This window comes from Diadema antillarum, unplaced genomic scaffold, assembly GCF_040938485.1.
Source record: "Diadema antillarum isolate AM-2024a unplaced genomic scaffold, OU_Dant_1.0 scf00000131, whole genome shotgun sequence".
NCBI classification, from domain to species: Eukaryota; Metazoa; Echinodermata; class Echinoidea; order Diadematoida; family Diadematidae; genus Diadema; species Diadema antillarum.
In genome coordinates this window covers 1,040,593-1,058,307 of record NW_027271020.1, presented here as the reverse complement: position 1 = coordinate 1,058,307, position 17,715 = coordinate 1,040,593, and the positions used below count along the sequence as shown (strand labels likewise).

Genomic DNA, 17,715 nt, shown 5'->3' with positions numbered 1-17,715 from the left:
TGACACCGAAATACTGGAAATTCAAACTGTTCGTATACAGTTATGTTCGAGTTTAATCTTTCAAATCTTTGCAGCTTTCTCGTTCATAACAATACATTGAGCATAAAATATAATATGAAACAAATCACAAATACATAACTTAGGTTATCTTGGATGACCTGAACTGGTGATTCCCTCAGCTTGGCTCAGTCGTCATCGATGTCCGATACCCTCGTCGTGGACCTCGGCACAGTCGCTTGGCTTGTCTCTTGGAAGCACCCTTTGACTTGGCCACTCAGCTAGACGCTACCCTATCGGCGGTCCTTTCAGCTCCTCGGCCTTCACTAGTCCCTGCTACCACGCAGACTCATGCCTTGATCTGCGATGCCCGAGCTCAAACGACGGCGAGCAGGCAAATGGAGATTGAGCTCCGTTCCAAAGTTCGGATCATAACTGTCCGAGTTCAGTTTTGTCGGCAGCTGGAGCTCGCATCTCACCGACGTAAAAAACCCCCAGAAGAACGACTGCTGCCTAAGCGGAGATCTATGCTGGATGTCTGATCAAAGTATTTCTCTGGGACATACTCTTTATGCTCTGACCCTGCATTTACTTATTGAAGTGATAATTTCAACTTATATCTTTACCATGTTTACTTACAATGATTTGATAACATGATCATCACATCTATGATTTCGAGTTTCTGAATTGTGCCGAGATAAGAAATGTATATTATACATGCACACGCTTATCTATACCAACATGTACTTTATGCAGCATATCGGGCTCACATCTCTCTCTCTCTCTCTCTCTCTCTCTCTCTCCATATCTGTGTAGGCCTACAAGGAAGCCATCAATCCACATTTGCTGAGAATACAGTTCCATCAAGATGAAATTCAGCAGGAGCTGAGAAGGGACAACCTTCGGCTGACTGGGATCCCTGAGGCTGAGGAGGATACGGAGGACCAGCTTGCTGAAAGCTAAAGTGGCCAGGGAAGCTGGTGTGGAGATACGCCCTGAGGACATATCTTCTTGTCACCGACTTGGAAAGAAGCGTGTAGGAGGGAAAAGCAGGCAAACTGTTGTCCGCTTCACAGCAAGGAGGAAACGAGACAATTTGTATGCTGCCCGTTTTGGACTTAAAGGGAGGGACAACATGAAGGGGGTATACATCAATGAAGACTTGACAATGCGGCATTCATCCTCATGAAGGTAAAGACGGCCCCAATGTCAAATCAACAACAAGCAAGTACGGGAACGTGTCTTGCAAACTAACAAGCGAAGAGACAAAGATCATCAAGAACCCGGATGATCTGTTTGATCTGGGTTTTGATGATGTTTCCTATAGTGACTTCAAACTTCACTTTATAGTATAGCCTGTGACCTAGAATGCATATCAAGCATATAGCATGTAGCTCTTGCTTGCTTTGTGGCAACACAAACTCCGTCCCCATTCACACATCTCTCTATATCACCCAAAGCATTAGAAAGACATTTGTCATTTAGGAAATCCCAACATTTTATCCCCCCGAAGTCCTGCTGAAAGGTGGTCCTGGCAATGTTAATGTGAAAAAAAAAGAAGTACAAAAACAGAAGAGGATATTCCAAGCAGGATACGGGTTTTGAATTTCCTTTACTAAACATGCTTTTAGAATCTCAGACAGCAGATAGTAAATGCATTTCAAGATGGAGAAAGATAGATGTAAATTACAGCATACTCGAAAAAACGGTAGCACTGTTTCAACCAACCTCACCGTATTCTTCCATTTTCGTCGACTGTTTTTATGGAAATTATAACAGTTGCTTCACAAACGACTACTTTGCATCTTTTAGACCTTTTCAGAGCCTCCCACCGAGGGCAGTAGAATTTCTGTCTGTCTTCATAAGACAATTACCTCTTTTGACTTTGGAAACTAGCATGCATATCTCCCACAAACATGCATGACAGGTCTAAGTGGTGAAAATCCATGTGACTGCGTCGACCACATTGTGCCTATTAATCGTGTCAAGTCAAACCTGGGCATCACTGAGACATTTGTAGATGTATGTCCCTGGAGCAGCCTTTTCACAAAATGCCAGGGACTAACATCACTATACCTACCACTTGTCTCTTTCATCTAAGGAACAAGGCATGACCTGAAAAGAAGGCCCTGCTTGCTCAGTAAAACATGACAGATTTCTTACAAGACTGCTTCTATGCCCCTCTTATGCGTGCCACAAGGAGGGAGGTTAGGAAGCCGTGTACCAACACAGAGCACGTCTCTACAAGATGACGACAGCTACTTAAGTCTACGGCAAACATATTGGGACTTTCATCAACGTCAAAAAAAAAGAAAAACGACATGGGATAAAATAAAACACTGATCAAGATGGATTTGAATGGATTTGAAATGAATTGAATTTAATTACATGGAAATGAATAGATTAGATTGAAATGGATTGGATTGGATTGCATTGAAATGAATTGAATTGAATTGAATTGAATTGAACTGAATTAAATTGAACTAAACTGAACTGAATTGAATTGAATTGAATTGAATTGATCTGAACTGAATTGCTTTGATTTGATTTGATTTGATTTGATTTGATTTGATTTGATTTGATTTGTGTTGGACTAACAGCTTCAAAGTCCCCTCTATAGGGCTATGCATTGAGGATAAAGTGCCTTGCCCAGGGGCACGACAGCTGCAGCCAGGGGACTTGAACCATGGACCTTGTGACTGACAGTCCATGGTCTTATCTACTGAACCACACCAGCTCCTGTTTCAAGCAAATACTGCAAGTAAAGCAATCCTCACAATTTCAGAAAATTATTGAGCTGACACATACAACAGAGTAGGAAGATGACATACAAATAAAAAAATTCAAAACATTGCTCCCCCCAAAAAGTGTGGGGGAACACAATGAAGAGTTTGTAAAGAAAAGAGGCAGATGACAATAAATGAATGACAGAGAAAAGAATAAGAGTGAGCAGGAGCACAAGTGAAAAAAAAAGAAGAAATCTCTAAATCTTTACCTGAGTGGAGAGATTTTCAGCATGGATGCCAGGTAGGACTCATCAGGAATGATACACGTGCTGGCAAAGAAGTGTAGGTTGTTCATGAAGATGCCCCGGTCTGGACTCACCACCAGCTCAATGAAGTCCCTGTTGGATCAATGTTGCATTGCATTATTTCATTTCATTCATTCTACGATATCTATTTCTAACCAAGTATAGCAAATATCACAAAAAAAGAGTGTCATAGGGTGCGTTCAGACTTAAGTGTCTGATGTACTCCTGTGGCATGATTCAGAAAATGAGATTGAAATCAATGCTCTCTGAACCATGGATTGCTCTGGATTGCTTTGGCACTGTTTGCTTTATTTGGAGACTGAACACATCCATACAGGCCTACAGAGGTAATCATGAGGCTGGCATTTTCTAGCCTTCAAGTCTGTTTCAAGATATTATGACAATAAACTACTCATAGAGATAAAAAAGAGAATTTGAAAGCAATCTCATATTGGCATGTACACAATTATGAGTTCATCTGAGATACTGAAGGTAGCAAACATCAGTGACATCAACCGAAATGGACCAATTCTCTCTACTCTATGACAGTACTCTTAAAACAAAGAAAAACAAGCTTGGTGATGAATACAAATAATAGACAAACACTGACACAAACAAGCACATAATATTATTGTAATACAGTTTCACGAAATGAGTTTCCTATGGGGAAAACTGGCAATTCTTTACACTGCAAAGTGGAAGATTTTCTGACTTGAGAAAACAAAATACCGATTCCAGTTGTTTCTGCTCATCAACTGTCTGATTTTTTTTCACTCACAATTCATCTTTACCTACTCAGGAGGCAAACACACTTTGCCAAGGCCATCAGGCATGAATATCTTCTTCACTAGACAAAAAATGGACCCTAATAGTGCCTGGCTTACATCAGGAAAGAGCTAGACAATAAACAAAATGGCCATGATACAATGAAATGACCACTGTGCCGGACAGGATACTCTCTAGGTTTTCCAAACAAGAGTTTATTAGAAAGCTGGACGCACTGACCATAACTAACCGTTCTTTGGAGTCACATCCATTTTTAAGATCACTCGAATACATTCCTCATGATTCCTCTGGCTCTTAACCCCCTCAAGCCCAGCTTCTCAACATGGCAATAGGTAGGTTCACACGCAGTTGCCAAACTGGGAGTTTAGGTCAAAAACTTAACTTTTGATGATTAGCTTCACTCGAGAATTCATGACGCGGCTTCACACGTGCACCTAAACTTTAAGTTACAACTTACGAGCGAATCCCAGAGTCTTTGCTAGATGACCTTATGCTCATACAAAATAACGCAGCTGAAGGTTGACCCAGATGTGAACGAGAAGCGAGTTTCACGCTAACTCACAAGTTAGTTGATTATTGTGTCCACACGGAACGAAACTACCAATGGGGACCCCCCGTGGCTCGTGGAGAGAGCGTAAAACCCTAAGATGTCTCGTGGTTCTAATTATCAACTAAACTTATAGATTGCTAACTTTCGAGTGCGTCCACACGGTGCTAAACTACAAGCTAATCATCAAGAGTTAAGTTTTCAACCTAAACTTAAAGTTTAGGAACAGCGTGTGAACCTAACTATTGATAGTAAGCTCCTACAGGAACTGACAAGATTAATGCGGTACTGACCACTACCACCTGTGTCTCCATCAAATAGGCATCTGGAACCACTTCCCACTCAATCTCTCATAAGATAGCAGAAAAATGATAGCATCTTCCACAAGTACCACCTTTGTGGTACCCCCAAGCATAAACACAGCCTAAAGACATGAAATACACACATGTACATATAAGCAAACCGGCATAGCAAACCATAGCAAAATATAAGTAGACTCTCTATACCAATTCTAATTTGTTCTTTTGCGGGAGATCTGCATTTCACAACATATCAATGACAAGAACCTAGCAAAGGTCTCACGATCACCTTCCTTCTTTATAATGCAAGAAAAATTCAAACAACTCTCATGGACACATTTCTACAGGTTTATTGACTCAACAGCTATGGACACCTGATACAATATATTGCATGCTTTACGAGACACGAAAGGATTTTAACATCGCAATATTTCACAGATGGAGAGGGAAATACAATTTCCTTGGCATTTTGAATCATTACCGAGTTTAACCACATTTCTATCCTCAACAGCCCCAAACTACAGTGACTCTATGTTTGGACAGGTGGGTAAGGACTTACAGCCTCCTTTCTCACTCAAATCCCAGGGATAACTGCAGATGCAAGCCAATACCAAGGTCATAGGTCAACATACGCCCTTCTTTTACCCTCACGCTAGCTGGAAGTCAAATAATGAATTGGCCATGCAGAGACGGCTTGCTTTACAGGAAATGATACAATGTCTGCGAAAACTTCTTTCATCAGAAGTGAGTTTACTAGTGTATCCATCAATTATATCACCTTGTTACTCAGACACACACAGGGACACAAACTCTTCTACCTCATTTCTTGTATCTCCCGTTTCCTCCTTCACTCCACCCCCCCCCCTCCCCCCAAAGCTACACTGTTAGGAAGTGGAGACTTTAGCCCTTTTTACACTTGTGTTTCTTAACCCCGGGCTTTCCCAGGACTATCGTTAGTCCCGTACCAATTTTTTCAGCCTTTTACATTGGCCAATTTGTTCCGTACTATCTCTTGTCCGGGGCTAAGGAGAAAACTGACCTTTTTACACTCGTATTTCTTAGTCCGGTACTTTCCAAACCACCTAATTCATGATTACGCTGTGTACTGTACACGTACACGCACGCACCAGCAGCACTTGATTACCTCGTTTCTGATTGGTCAGTGAGGGTCGGACTTCGTCTCCGTCGCTTAGCCCAGGATTATTTTTTCGTTCTGTTTACGCTCACTTGCTTGGCACCGCAATTGCGGTGCTAACCCTGCTATTTTGCAGGGCCAGATAGTACCGGACTATCGGTGGGGCTTGCCCACTTTGGCAAAAACGAGTGTAAACAGAAAGTGGGCTAAGGATAGTCCCGTACCAACGGTGGGGCTAAGGCCCCCCCCCCCAGCCCCACCGTTGGTACGGGACTAAGCAAAAATTTACAAGTGTAAAAAGCCCTTTTGAACATCAATAATCCACAGCTCTTGGAAGTACCACACATCTAAAGGGTTACCACATATGCATGTTTGCCAGCAGCCAAGGCAAAAACAAACTTCCCTTTGGTAAGCTGAAACAAAAATATATATGTCAGTAGTTTAAAAGATTGAAAGGCACAGTGTAATGTTAGCAGTGCGTAAAGTGGCAAATTACACTTTACATTCAGGCACATCAATAAATTGCGAGAAACTCTCCAGTACGATGTCGACAAACATGTCAGGTGATCACACGCTTCGAATATTTAGACTCAGACTGACTCTGCCCAAAAGTAGAGTGCTTTGAGGGGAAGTTCATAGTAGGGCAGATATGTAACAAAAATTGGTCGAAATGCTCACATCCGGCGGAAAGTATGAAATTTTGCATACAGGGGTATTTTGGGGCGCTGATTTCAAATATTGCCGGATCCAAGAGATTTGACCACGGGGTCGGCCGCCATTTTGAATTCCAATATGGCCGCCATCACAAAACAAATTCAAACATCCCTATCTTCAGTTCTGAATGACCTGTGGCACCAAAATTTGGTACACATGAGCGTTTTGACACATTGAATTTGATGACAGATTGATTCGGAGTGTCTGACAAACATCGAATGGCCGCCATTTTGAATTCCAATATGGCCGCCTCGACGAAATATTCAAAATCCCTATCTTGATTTCTAAGCGGTGAGTAACCCTGAAATTAGGTGTAAACAAGTGTTTTTACATACTAAATTAAAATATTAACTGATGTGATGTGTCTGACAAACGCAATGCCTGCTATTTTGAATTCCAATGTGGCTACGAAGACAAACATCACGACTAACATTCACGGGCATGTCAAAAAGTGCAGCAAAAAGGAAGCAAAATGCACCTTTCACTGACGTCACAATGTAAATACATCAGCGCGCACTCTTTCAGTTACAAACGCGCGCTCAATCAGGTAGCCTAATTTACAAACCCGAGATAGAGATTTTCAACACTCCAACATGGCAAATATGTATTAAATTCAAATTGGCTGCCGTGCAGCTTGTCAGACATATCAAATAAGTCTGTTATTGAAGTCATCATATCTTCATGCTTTTATATATCAAATTCCAATGGCTAATGTCATTCAGAACTGAAGATAGGGATCTTTGACGGCGGCCATATTGGAATTCAAAATGGCGGCCGACCCCGTGATCAGATCCCTTGGATCCGGCAATTTTTGAAATCAGCGCCTCAAAATACCCCTATATGCAAAATTTCATACTTTCCGCCGGATGTGAGCATCTTTTTCACATATCTGGCCCACTATCACACCTTGAGTTCATTCGAACAAACTCACACCTGTCAATCACTGTGGCTTAACCCACGAATATCGCAGCTGAACGGGCACTACTATAAAAACAGAAAATTGCAGTGTCGACTTTTGTACTGGGTGAACTTCTGTGAACTTTGCTTATTCATGATTTGGCAAATTAAGAGTGTGTGTGTGTGTTTTTTTTCTGAAAACATATTTGGATATATCCCCTAGATCTTTGTGCATCGTTGTTTTCGTGCTGGCTCAGTGGAGCGTGGCATTCACAACAATTTCCACACCATTAAATATTCAAAATATTTACAGCATTCTTTACACAGATACGCAAAGTATTTGTCTCTTCCCACTCACATTTGATATACTGTGTATACCTCATACATTCACTTCCACCACAAATTTCTCACATTTGCACTGATTCTGTGTACATTGCACTAATCTATATCAAAAAGACTTCGGGCTGCGATATGTTAAATGACCAAACTCTTGCCTGACAACTCCATGTGAAATAAATCAATTCCTTTCTCTTTTTTCCCCCTTATCTTTTTTTTTTTAAACAACCAACTATAGTTGTCTCAGTATACACTCACTTTCACCCGATAAGTTTGAGGTCTTTGGAAGAACAAATATTGAATTTATGCTGCGATGCAGCCAGACACAGCACAAGTTCATATCAGCGCTTCACTGAATATTGCCTGATGTTTATCATCGGGCTAATGGAAAGTTAAATCAAACAGTACGTGCACATCTCATTGTTTGCAGACCTTATCAAGTTGTTGACTGAATAATGTTAAAGGCATTATTTACCATTTGCAGATGAAACAAAAACCAAACTTTAGCGCTTCAAAATAGTTCTGAAATGTGACTCAGTTTAGCAACAACCAATGTAAAAATGTTTATCAGTATAATCGATATTAAGCATTGTTGAATATACAAAATGTGAACAATAGTTATATTAAAAAGGTTTCTACACTAAACCATCTATAGTTGTTGTTTAATGAGAAAAATAGTGATATCTCCTTGTATATTTTAGGCCTTATAGCAAAACTTTTATATGGTAGGATGTTTTGTGATACAACTGACCTACACATACGCAACACATCTGATAACTCAAACATTTTTAAAATCACTGCTCCCAATGATAAACAGTACCTTTAAGGTCTTCTGTAAGAGTCAAATGACTACAATACATACACCTTCATGTTACAAAAAAAAAGAAAAGAGGAAAGATCTATATTTTTGGTAAGAGTGTGTATACACAATAGTACACATACACACACACCACACATACTGGGTACATTAAATTTGGAATAGTCTCAAGCTATTTAAAAAGGACATTATATGCATAATGCCCCCATAGCTGAGACAGGTGCTTGAAATATGTATAGGAAAGTATAATAATGCATTGAAAAGTCATTTAAAAATGACTTTATTGAAATTTTGATTTCACAACTAATTTTATCATTTTTATAAAAGTAGATAGTCCTCTAGAATGGCCCAGTTGTGGGTCGGTCGATGGAGGTCCACACTACTTTGATTTCAGTATTTATTTACTGTATTTATACACTGTATCTATTGTTTGAATTACATACGGTTTTAATATTTCTGTATTTTTTTATTACTTTGGATCAAATCAGAATTTTCTGGTAAACTATGCGCTCAGAAACATCCGGATTAAGCACGTAATAAATGTATTGTATTATCTTTATCATTATCATTATTATTATTATTATTATTATTATTATTATTATTATTATTATTATTATTATTATTATTATTATTTATATTATTATTATTATTATTATTATTATTATTATTATTATCATTATTATTATTATTATTATTATTATTATTATTATTATTATTTATATTATTATTATTATTATTATTATTATTATTATTATTATTATTATTATTATTATCATTATCATTGTCACTATTATCATTGTCATTATTATTATTATTATTATCATTATTATTATTATTATTATCATCATCATCATCATCATCATCATTACTATTATTATCATTATCATCATCATTATTATCTGTGAGGCAGAACACTTGAAAAGGACAGGTGTACCATATTGTACTCAAATGTCTATCAGTTTGCTTATCTTGGTGAGATGGTCAGGAAAAGTTGTGGTTCAGAGGATAACACTTTGCCTTTCATTTGAAGGCCCACTCGGGTTCTGGCCCTATCGTGGCCGATTTTTCCTTTGCCCACAACATTCCTCCTTACCCAGGCCAGGTGTATAGCATGGGTACTCCACTGGAGTTTCATACTTCTTGTAGTGCCATTATACGAGTCTGGGTTAGGTTAACTATCAAAATTACTAGATGCATACAACTTTGTTCTTATCAAAAGCACACAATCAGGAGGCTCAAGGTTCAATACCCACCGTGAGAAGATGGCCCACTGCGAAGTACTGTGCATGTCGGTCCAGGACGGTCTCTTTCCCCTGTAGGAGACATTGTAGACATGGCCACCACATCCGTACCAAACCGAGAAATCTGTGGGCTTGTCGCTCCTGTCCTTCCAGTTCCCATTCTGCCTCATGAAGTTGTGACCTTTTGACACAAAAATAGACAAATCAACATATTTACACTTTTTTAAAGGACAAGTTCACCTTCATAGACATGTGGGTTGAGTGAATGCAGTAATATTAGTAGAACACATCAGTGAGAGTTTGAGCAAAATCGGACAATCTGTTAAAAAGTTAAAAAATTTGGAAGTTTCTGCTCAGTCACGGCTGGATGAAAAGACTACTATAGCTTGTGTATGATGTCACATGAGTACAATGATATAAAGAAAGAATAAAGAATATTCAACTTATTTCCATTTTTCTCGCATAACAAAAGAACACTCGACTTCTCTCTTTCAGAAGGCAGGGGGAATAATATTACCCTTAACATACGTCAGTAGCAAGTCGAAGAAATGTGCACCTTATTCAAAAAGTAAAGTTTTGTGAAATTCTCTTTTTATTTTCCTTATAGTTGTACACATGTGACATCATACACTGTAGTAGTCTTCTCTTCCAGCAGTGACTGCACAGATACTTAAAATATTCGTAACTTTTGAACGGATAGTTCAATTTTCGTCAAACTTTCACTGATATGTTCTACTAATATTGCTGCATTCTCTCAATCCTTATGTATATGAAGGTGGACTTGTCCTTTAGTAGTGTACTGTAAAAGTGAATATTTTTGCAAAATTAATCTTTTTTTTTTCTTGGCTGGGTAAGAAGGGTTTTGCGTGGTTATAATTCTGTGGAATCAAGACATCGACTACTGGAACATATACCAAGCAAAAATATTTGCGTGCTTTTATTTTGCACGCTAGTTTCTAGTCGCACAAAATGCGTAAACATTTCGACACTGCAAAAATTTCCACTTTCACAATACTTTTACTTACACAAGAATGCAGCTATAAAGCAATGTAATACCTAATCACTAAGCAGGAACTGCATTCGCACTCATATGGATGGATGCACAGAGGTGTATACCTTTCTGAGGTACCTTTACTGGTCAGGCAATGTTGTGTTTATAACAGAATGCATTTGAGAAATAGATAGGTAAATGGATAAATGGATAAAAGAATAAATAATCCAATAGTTCAATACATAAGTAAAAAAAAAAACCCATAATGAATATACATACTATATTCCAACCTCAAGAACATAAAGAGAGGTTCAAACAACCCATGGCCATTATCTAATGTATTCATATGCCCTTGAGCATTCAGCTAACAGAATGAATGCTTAGCTGTAACTGCTTAGACATAGTTTCCTTTCCTGCTCTTAAAGTACTTACACGTAATCATAAAAACACCTTATTATTGGCCTATATGTTTCTATGGCGACAATTTGTATATATTATATACACAAGTGCATCACAATAGCAGCACACTGCCACTTCGCTCCAGATACTGTAAAGTAGAACTTCCACTCATGCATATCTATTCTCCATGGCATCTTGTTTTAATCCTATGCACAGGAGAAGCTTCTGACATGCAGAATATTGGGAGTCTGTTATTAGAGGCTTTCACACTTACAAAGATATAGGGCCTATTCTTTGTAGATGTCTCGCTGAGCATGTCCCAAGCCAATCAATTTTTTTTTTTCAAGTCTACACCCAAACCTAATTCAAATGTGTCCCTTACAAGTTTCCCCAACCTCATTTGGCTAGATGTGGTCCTGAGTTGATTTCCAATTAGATTTTGCTCCATTCTCAGGTGCAAATGAGGTAATCTGGACAGTTTGACCTTTGAATTGTGATTGAGAAGATGAAGCCTTGCTTGACCTTCAATTTACTTCCCCTATAGCGTCTGCATCCACACTTCCACACTCTTGCAGGTAAAGCAAACGTAAAGAACCGATGGCAAGTCATAGAGTTACATGTACACTTTCCAAAAAAATTGATTATGGATGGAAAGACGGACAAACGAACAGACAACTCGAAAACATAATACCTCTGGCATTTCGTGGAAGAGGCATAAAAAAAATGTTGATACTGAATTGACACAGCCCGATATCATTCTAAACTGCTTGTGTATTACCCTGAATAAACCACATGAAATTAATCCAATGAAAAACATTCCGGAAAGTGTCGCAGCTATTGTATAGAGTTTTGTTTGCAGTCTGTGGTCAGCTGGATGAGACTTATTTCTGTGCATCTGAACATTTTTTCCCCCTTCTTTTTCAAGAAAGCACTGCAGCCGTGTCCATTTGTACGTGTGAAGCCCCTCATTGTGTAATTCAGTAATACCAGGGGGAGGTGGATTAGGGGAAAACCTTCTCTCCACACCCAGCCACAGGAAGCAATATGAGTGTGAAGAGTGGATGACCCCAGCGACTACTTCACCCCTTGACTTCTGGTGATGACTTGCACCCTCTGTAGACTCCCACTCTCTAAGCAAATGGGGCAGCACGGAAAAAACAACAACAAACAAACAACTAGGCCTATATGCCATATTACCCTGTTTGTATCTTGATATCAAACACGTTTGCGTTCAAATCTAATAAGTTGAATGTCAATGAGTCAATTCCCCTTCCCCTACACAGGCAGCTAAATAAGAAATGGTATCATTACCAGAGGCCATTGATCAGCCCAGTTCCTTCTTCACACTTCATTGTGACAACATGGACTGCAAAAGATTCAAACCTACCATTAAGTGGGCGTAAGAGAATGATTAAACACAGCAGGGATGGAGTGATCTTGTTTACTTTCCTGTTTTCTTCAACTGCACCTGATCCAGCATTCAAATTATTCCACTGAAGACTATTAGGGAGCATACTCGGGCAGGTGTCTATGGGAAATGTGTGTTAAAGGAAAATCAGAAGACTATTGGGGAGCATACTCGGGCAGGTGTCTATGGGAAATGTGTTTTAAAGGAAAATCAGCTCATCCTTTAATGGGTTAAAGGGATGGTGAAGCATTGGTTGAGGTGAGATACTTTGAAACCACTTTATGAAATGTAAAAGTATACAATCCTGAGAGGAATTCAAAGTTTACTTGATGAAAATCAGCTTTCAAATGGCTGAGATCTACCTAAAAACAAAGTGAAACAAAGCGATCCGAATAAAAGATGGTCCCACCTTTCATCAAAGGGTCTCTTTGCAAAGTTGGAAACCTGAAGTAGTGTAGGTCACCCGAACCAAAAGTACACCACCCCAACCAAAACTATACCATCCCTTTAACATTTTAGGGACTCATGGGTGAATTATGAATGCATGAAATATATTGCTTTCTCTCACCAGCAGCACCATCGTAAAACTGCTTCAGGTCATGATTAGACGCAATATTCCCGATGAATGACTTCATTTCAAGTACTACCAGCTACTTACAGGCAGAAGGAAATTAATCCCGTAAAGTGTAGTCTTTTGCCTCTAAATGCTCTAAATGATGTATGATCTGTTCTAAGTGCTGAGTGCAGGCAGCCACTGCACATACAAGGAACACAGTTATGTTACATCTTGTAGTATATATATCTACCTTAAATATCTAAAGGGTAGGGGTGACAGAAACTGATACCTATTAGGTGGAATCTCATGTACATTGTGTACCTGGTACAAAATTTAGCGAATCTTGTGGCCACAAGTCAGCTAAGGACGAGTTCCAGAATATCAAACGTGACTTTCTACAAGTAATGACAGCTGCCTTCCCTTTGGAGATAGGAGATAAAAGAAAGCCACTTCACATGAAATATGCATAGAAATTGAGAGCCAGGTGCTCCTAGACATGTGAAAGATGTCCACAGTGGCACGATTTCAAAAGGCAGCTTATAAGCCATTGTTAACACAAGCCTCCAGTGACATGTATTATACACTCAGCAAAAAAAGAAAGTAAACACTTTTTCAGGTTTATCTTTCTCATGGAATATCTGGCTAAAAATGGTGTTTTATATACCATGTTAAAGGTAATTTAATTAGCTATCAACCTAGTAGGTCAATGAGAACGTTAACTTTACGCATGAGTGAACACATTCGTTTTTCTCTCCCAAGGCGCAAAAGTAAAAATTGCAAAATGGACAAGTAATTGTTATTCAAGCGTATTTGCTCTTCCATATGATAATGAGAACAAAAGACAAATTCAACACAATAGAAATGCAAATTAATTTGCAAAAATCAACTTATGATCTCAATAATGTCTCTGAAACCCTCCAAAGATAAAGAAAGGCAAAAAATAATGGAGAAAAATGAAAAATCTTCTGTCAAATCCGTAGTCAAAAGACATAAGAGAAAAATTATGGTAACAAAGAAAGTTAAATTTGAAACGTTATTCCAAATTAAGAAAATTTGAAATAATATTTGGTTCTTGAATTTGTATCGTGCATTCTTAAGTTCCTTAATTAAAAGGTAAAATGAAGAAATTCTGTCAATTTCATCACCTTTATGGTTTACTCCCTATGTCATTTAAAGTTTGAATTGATGGAAAATGCTTATGTTCCACCTTCAGTTTCCCGACTATGTTTTTGTTTTGAATATAAAGGGAAACAAGGGAACGGAAACTTATTTCTGCTGTTTCATTCATGTGTCTCATTGCTTTAAATTGGTCTTTTGTTATCATTCCTATATTGGAGGGCATTTGCAAATGAATTTCAATATGTCCAATTCTGCAATTTTTACTTTTCTGCATTGGAAGACAAAATCAAATGTGTTCACTCATGCGTAAAATTTCCCTTTGTATAAACCTACCTGGTTAATAGCCAATTGAATAATCTTTGATATGGTATATGACACACTGATTTTTATCAAAATCTTCTATGAAAAATATTAACTGGAAAAAGTGTTTACTTTCTTTTTTTCGCTGAGTGTATCTTTGGCCTTTTCTATTTCTGGGACACCTCATCAGTGGAGACACTTGCTCCGATACTCAGGTCTAAGTGATGAAGGAAAAGAAAGAATAAAATAGAGAAGACACAAAACTGGTGCTGGTGCACGTTTCTGTTTCCGGCAATTCCCCCAATATTGCGCAGTTGCCATGGTGATATATTGGACAGCAATTAGCAGAAAGAGGTATGGCCTGGATATTTTGTGCCAATCTTATCAAAGTGTTACAACTGTTTAATAATCCATGACAATTGGCCATCCGGTTTCTGGGAGTAGAGTGCCCCAGTTGAAATTGATCTGGTGCATGGTACAAGCTCTCTCCGCACAACCTGAAAGTGGAGTAGTGCTAAACAAATCTTGAAACCAATATCTACAATCAACGCAGTGGCTTTGCTGAATACCATGGGAATTCATAGCACGCAAATGGACTTTCTCTTAATAGTCTAATCATATTCAAGGTAGTTATCATAAATATTGGTGATAGGATATCGGTAAAGAAATACTGTAGATTCTTTGTAATTTAATCACTTTGTGGACACACATCTGCAAGACTCAAAAGAAAGTAGCAGGGTCAGAAAATACAGTACCAAACAAGTTGCATTAGTGCCAGATTTTCATGAAAGATCCACAGATCTATTTGATATTTGGGACATCAACACCTCCTCCAAATTAAACATAAAGATACGTGATACCTTCACTGGCAAGAACTTACTACAAATCTATGTATGTCAAGTTCGTATCACAGAAGTGATACATACTGTGTACCTAAATTTCAGCTAACATGGTGGAAAATGAAGATGTTGTTACCCTTAAACAATAGTAGCCTGCATTGGCAAAGCATTCTGATAATTCCAGACAAAGCAGACAGGGAAGGAAAACACTTGACACCGAAAATGCACACTTGGGTCTGAACTCATCACATGATAACAGGCCATAATGAAACTCTCTACAGCAGGACCCTGTTGCATAAAAGTTGGTATTTGTAAATCAGCAAATCAAACACAAGTCTCAGAATAATCATCCTGATTGGCTGATACATGTATACGTACTTGACTCATGTTTGATTTTATGACTTATGTCTGATTGCATCTTCTCATGCAACAGATCCAGACTTGAGGAGCAGGCTGCTTACAGTGCTGGATCTGGATTCATCCCCAGCTTGGCGTCATTCATTCGTTATTCATAAAGATACAACTTTAATTTCATACTTGTCTGCACAAAGCCACAAGTCCATTGTACCTCACAATGGTTTCACTCAATGGCATTTTAAGGGCAAGTCCAAGTGTGCTGCTTGGTATGAAAGCAGAAAATTCTGAAAAGCACATCAGTGAATGTCTGAGAAAAATCATACACATAATACAAGCATCACGTAAATTGCAGAAGTTTAAAGGGTAAGGCAAATTTGCAACTCTGTATGATACTGCTAAATGAGCAGCTTGTCACTTGTTTTGACTACACAAAATACCACTATTTTTCATTTCTCTCTAATATTTGGGCAGAGACAGATATCTGCTGAAGAGGACACACAAATACATATCATTCTAATCATATACCAAGAATGGGTCTAAAGAAAACGTTTCCTGAGAGAAAAATGGACATTGTTGATGATTTGTGTACAAACAGAATGCAGAGCTGCTCCACACCTCCATCACACAGAGTTGCCAATTCGTCTTACGTTCTGAACTTTTACAGTTAGTAACTTTCTTCTTTTTTACTGTTTCTGACTTTCCCCCAAAAATTTCACTGCTTAAGTCTACTTCTCTGACTTTTCTGTTTTCATAAATAGCATCATGATACCAAGATGGACTTTCCCTTTAAATGCAAATCTGTTTTGGAACAGGATGCAGACACAACAAATAGAAGAAGGGAAGCCACTGAAATGGCTAAGGACTCCACAGAAAAAAACTTTTGACTGTTGTGGTTGTTGTTGTTGTAAAGACCACATTGCTGACAAAGTATCCCTGAAAGGACAGTAACTCTTGTCCGATCTCCTTGAAACCTGCTCCGCCATGCACAACCATGCAGCTTGCCCTGTCAGGTGCAGAATGCGTGGGAACAAATAATCCACCACTATTGGAGGGTGCAGAAACTGAAGACGTGTATAGAAACTGACATCTGTATCATGCTATGACAGATTAATACACCCTTTCATTAGCCATATCAATTACAGGCTTTTCATTCGGCAATTTGGGCGCCAAACAACTGGAACCTGTTGTGGTTCAAGGCGAAAGAGAAGCCCTGGAAGTGGAAAATCCCTAGCGGCGGTCACAGACATTGGTCTGAGTAAGCAGACGTATGAATGGAATCAAACTCTGGCTAGACTTGCTGGAAGGTAGATATGAATCAGAACCTGCATGTTCTCTATTTTGCAATATACTGCTACAGCTGCTGAAACTCTATCAAATGCCTTGTCTGGCAGTACTGACCACGAGTGTAAGAAATATTTTGTGACAAAATAGAATGGTCAAGCACAACTCCATTCTTAATGCAGTACAAATCACAAATGCCTAATATTTCATTTTGATTCGAGAATTATGTGTAGACCAATCTCGTGCCACAATCAATATGAATGAGATCCTTACTGTTTGGAAACTATCCAGGAACAAGATGGTTGTAGAAACCAGTCTTCTTGGGCAAAGCTGGGTCTCCCTGTCACTTTCCCATTCCATTATTTGATTCATTTTTAATGTCTATTTACTTATCTTGGAACTATGCATTTGCTTGTGCAGTGCATAATTTTCTACCAAGACCTATTACAGAATACAACTAAGATTGGCATATTACGTTATAGGTCAAAGAACTCCAGCACGTACCTACACAAAGCAGATCATGATACCGCTATGTAAAACCCTAACCCTAACCATAAGTCTAAAATTGGGCCTATACAGAATACTTTTCCCCATGGCTCCCTGAAACTCAAATAATTATGATTCTTGACAAGCGCCACCGAGTGCTCTCCTCTTCAAGTGAATTG

The 17,715-nt window shown here is 38.7% G+C and overlaps 1 protein-coding gene across 1 annotated transcript in view; it reads right to left on the bottom strand.

The window, feature by feature from the left end:
• LOC139720644 (uncharacterized) overlaps positions 1-17,715 on the bottom strand; it is a 103,146-nt gene that overhangs the window by 3,485 nt on the left and 81,946 nt on the right. Inside the window, exons 9-11 of the mRNA XM_071632000.1 lie at positions 9,813-9,981; positions 2,993-3,121; positions 820-949 (exon numbers count right to left, since the gene is read on the bottom strand). Of these exons, the coding sequence (XP_071488101.1) occupies positions 820-949; positions 2,993-3,121; positions 9,813-9,981 (428 nt within the window). The remainder of the gene's footprint in view (positions 1-819; positions 950-2,992; positions 3,122-9,812; positions 9,982-17,715) is intronic.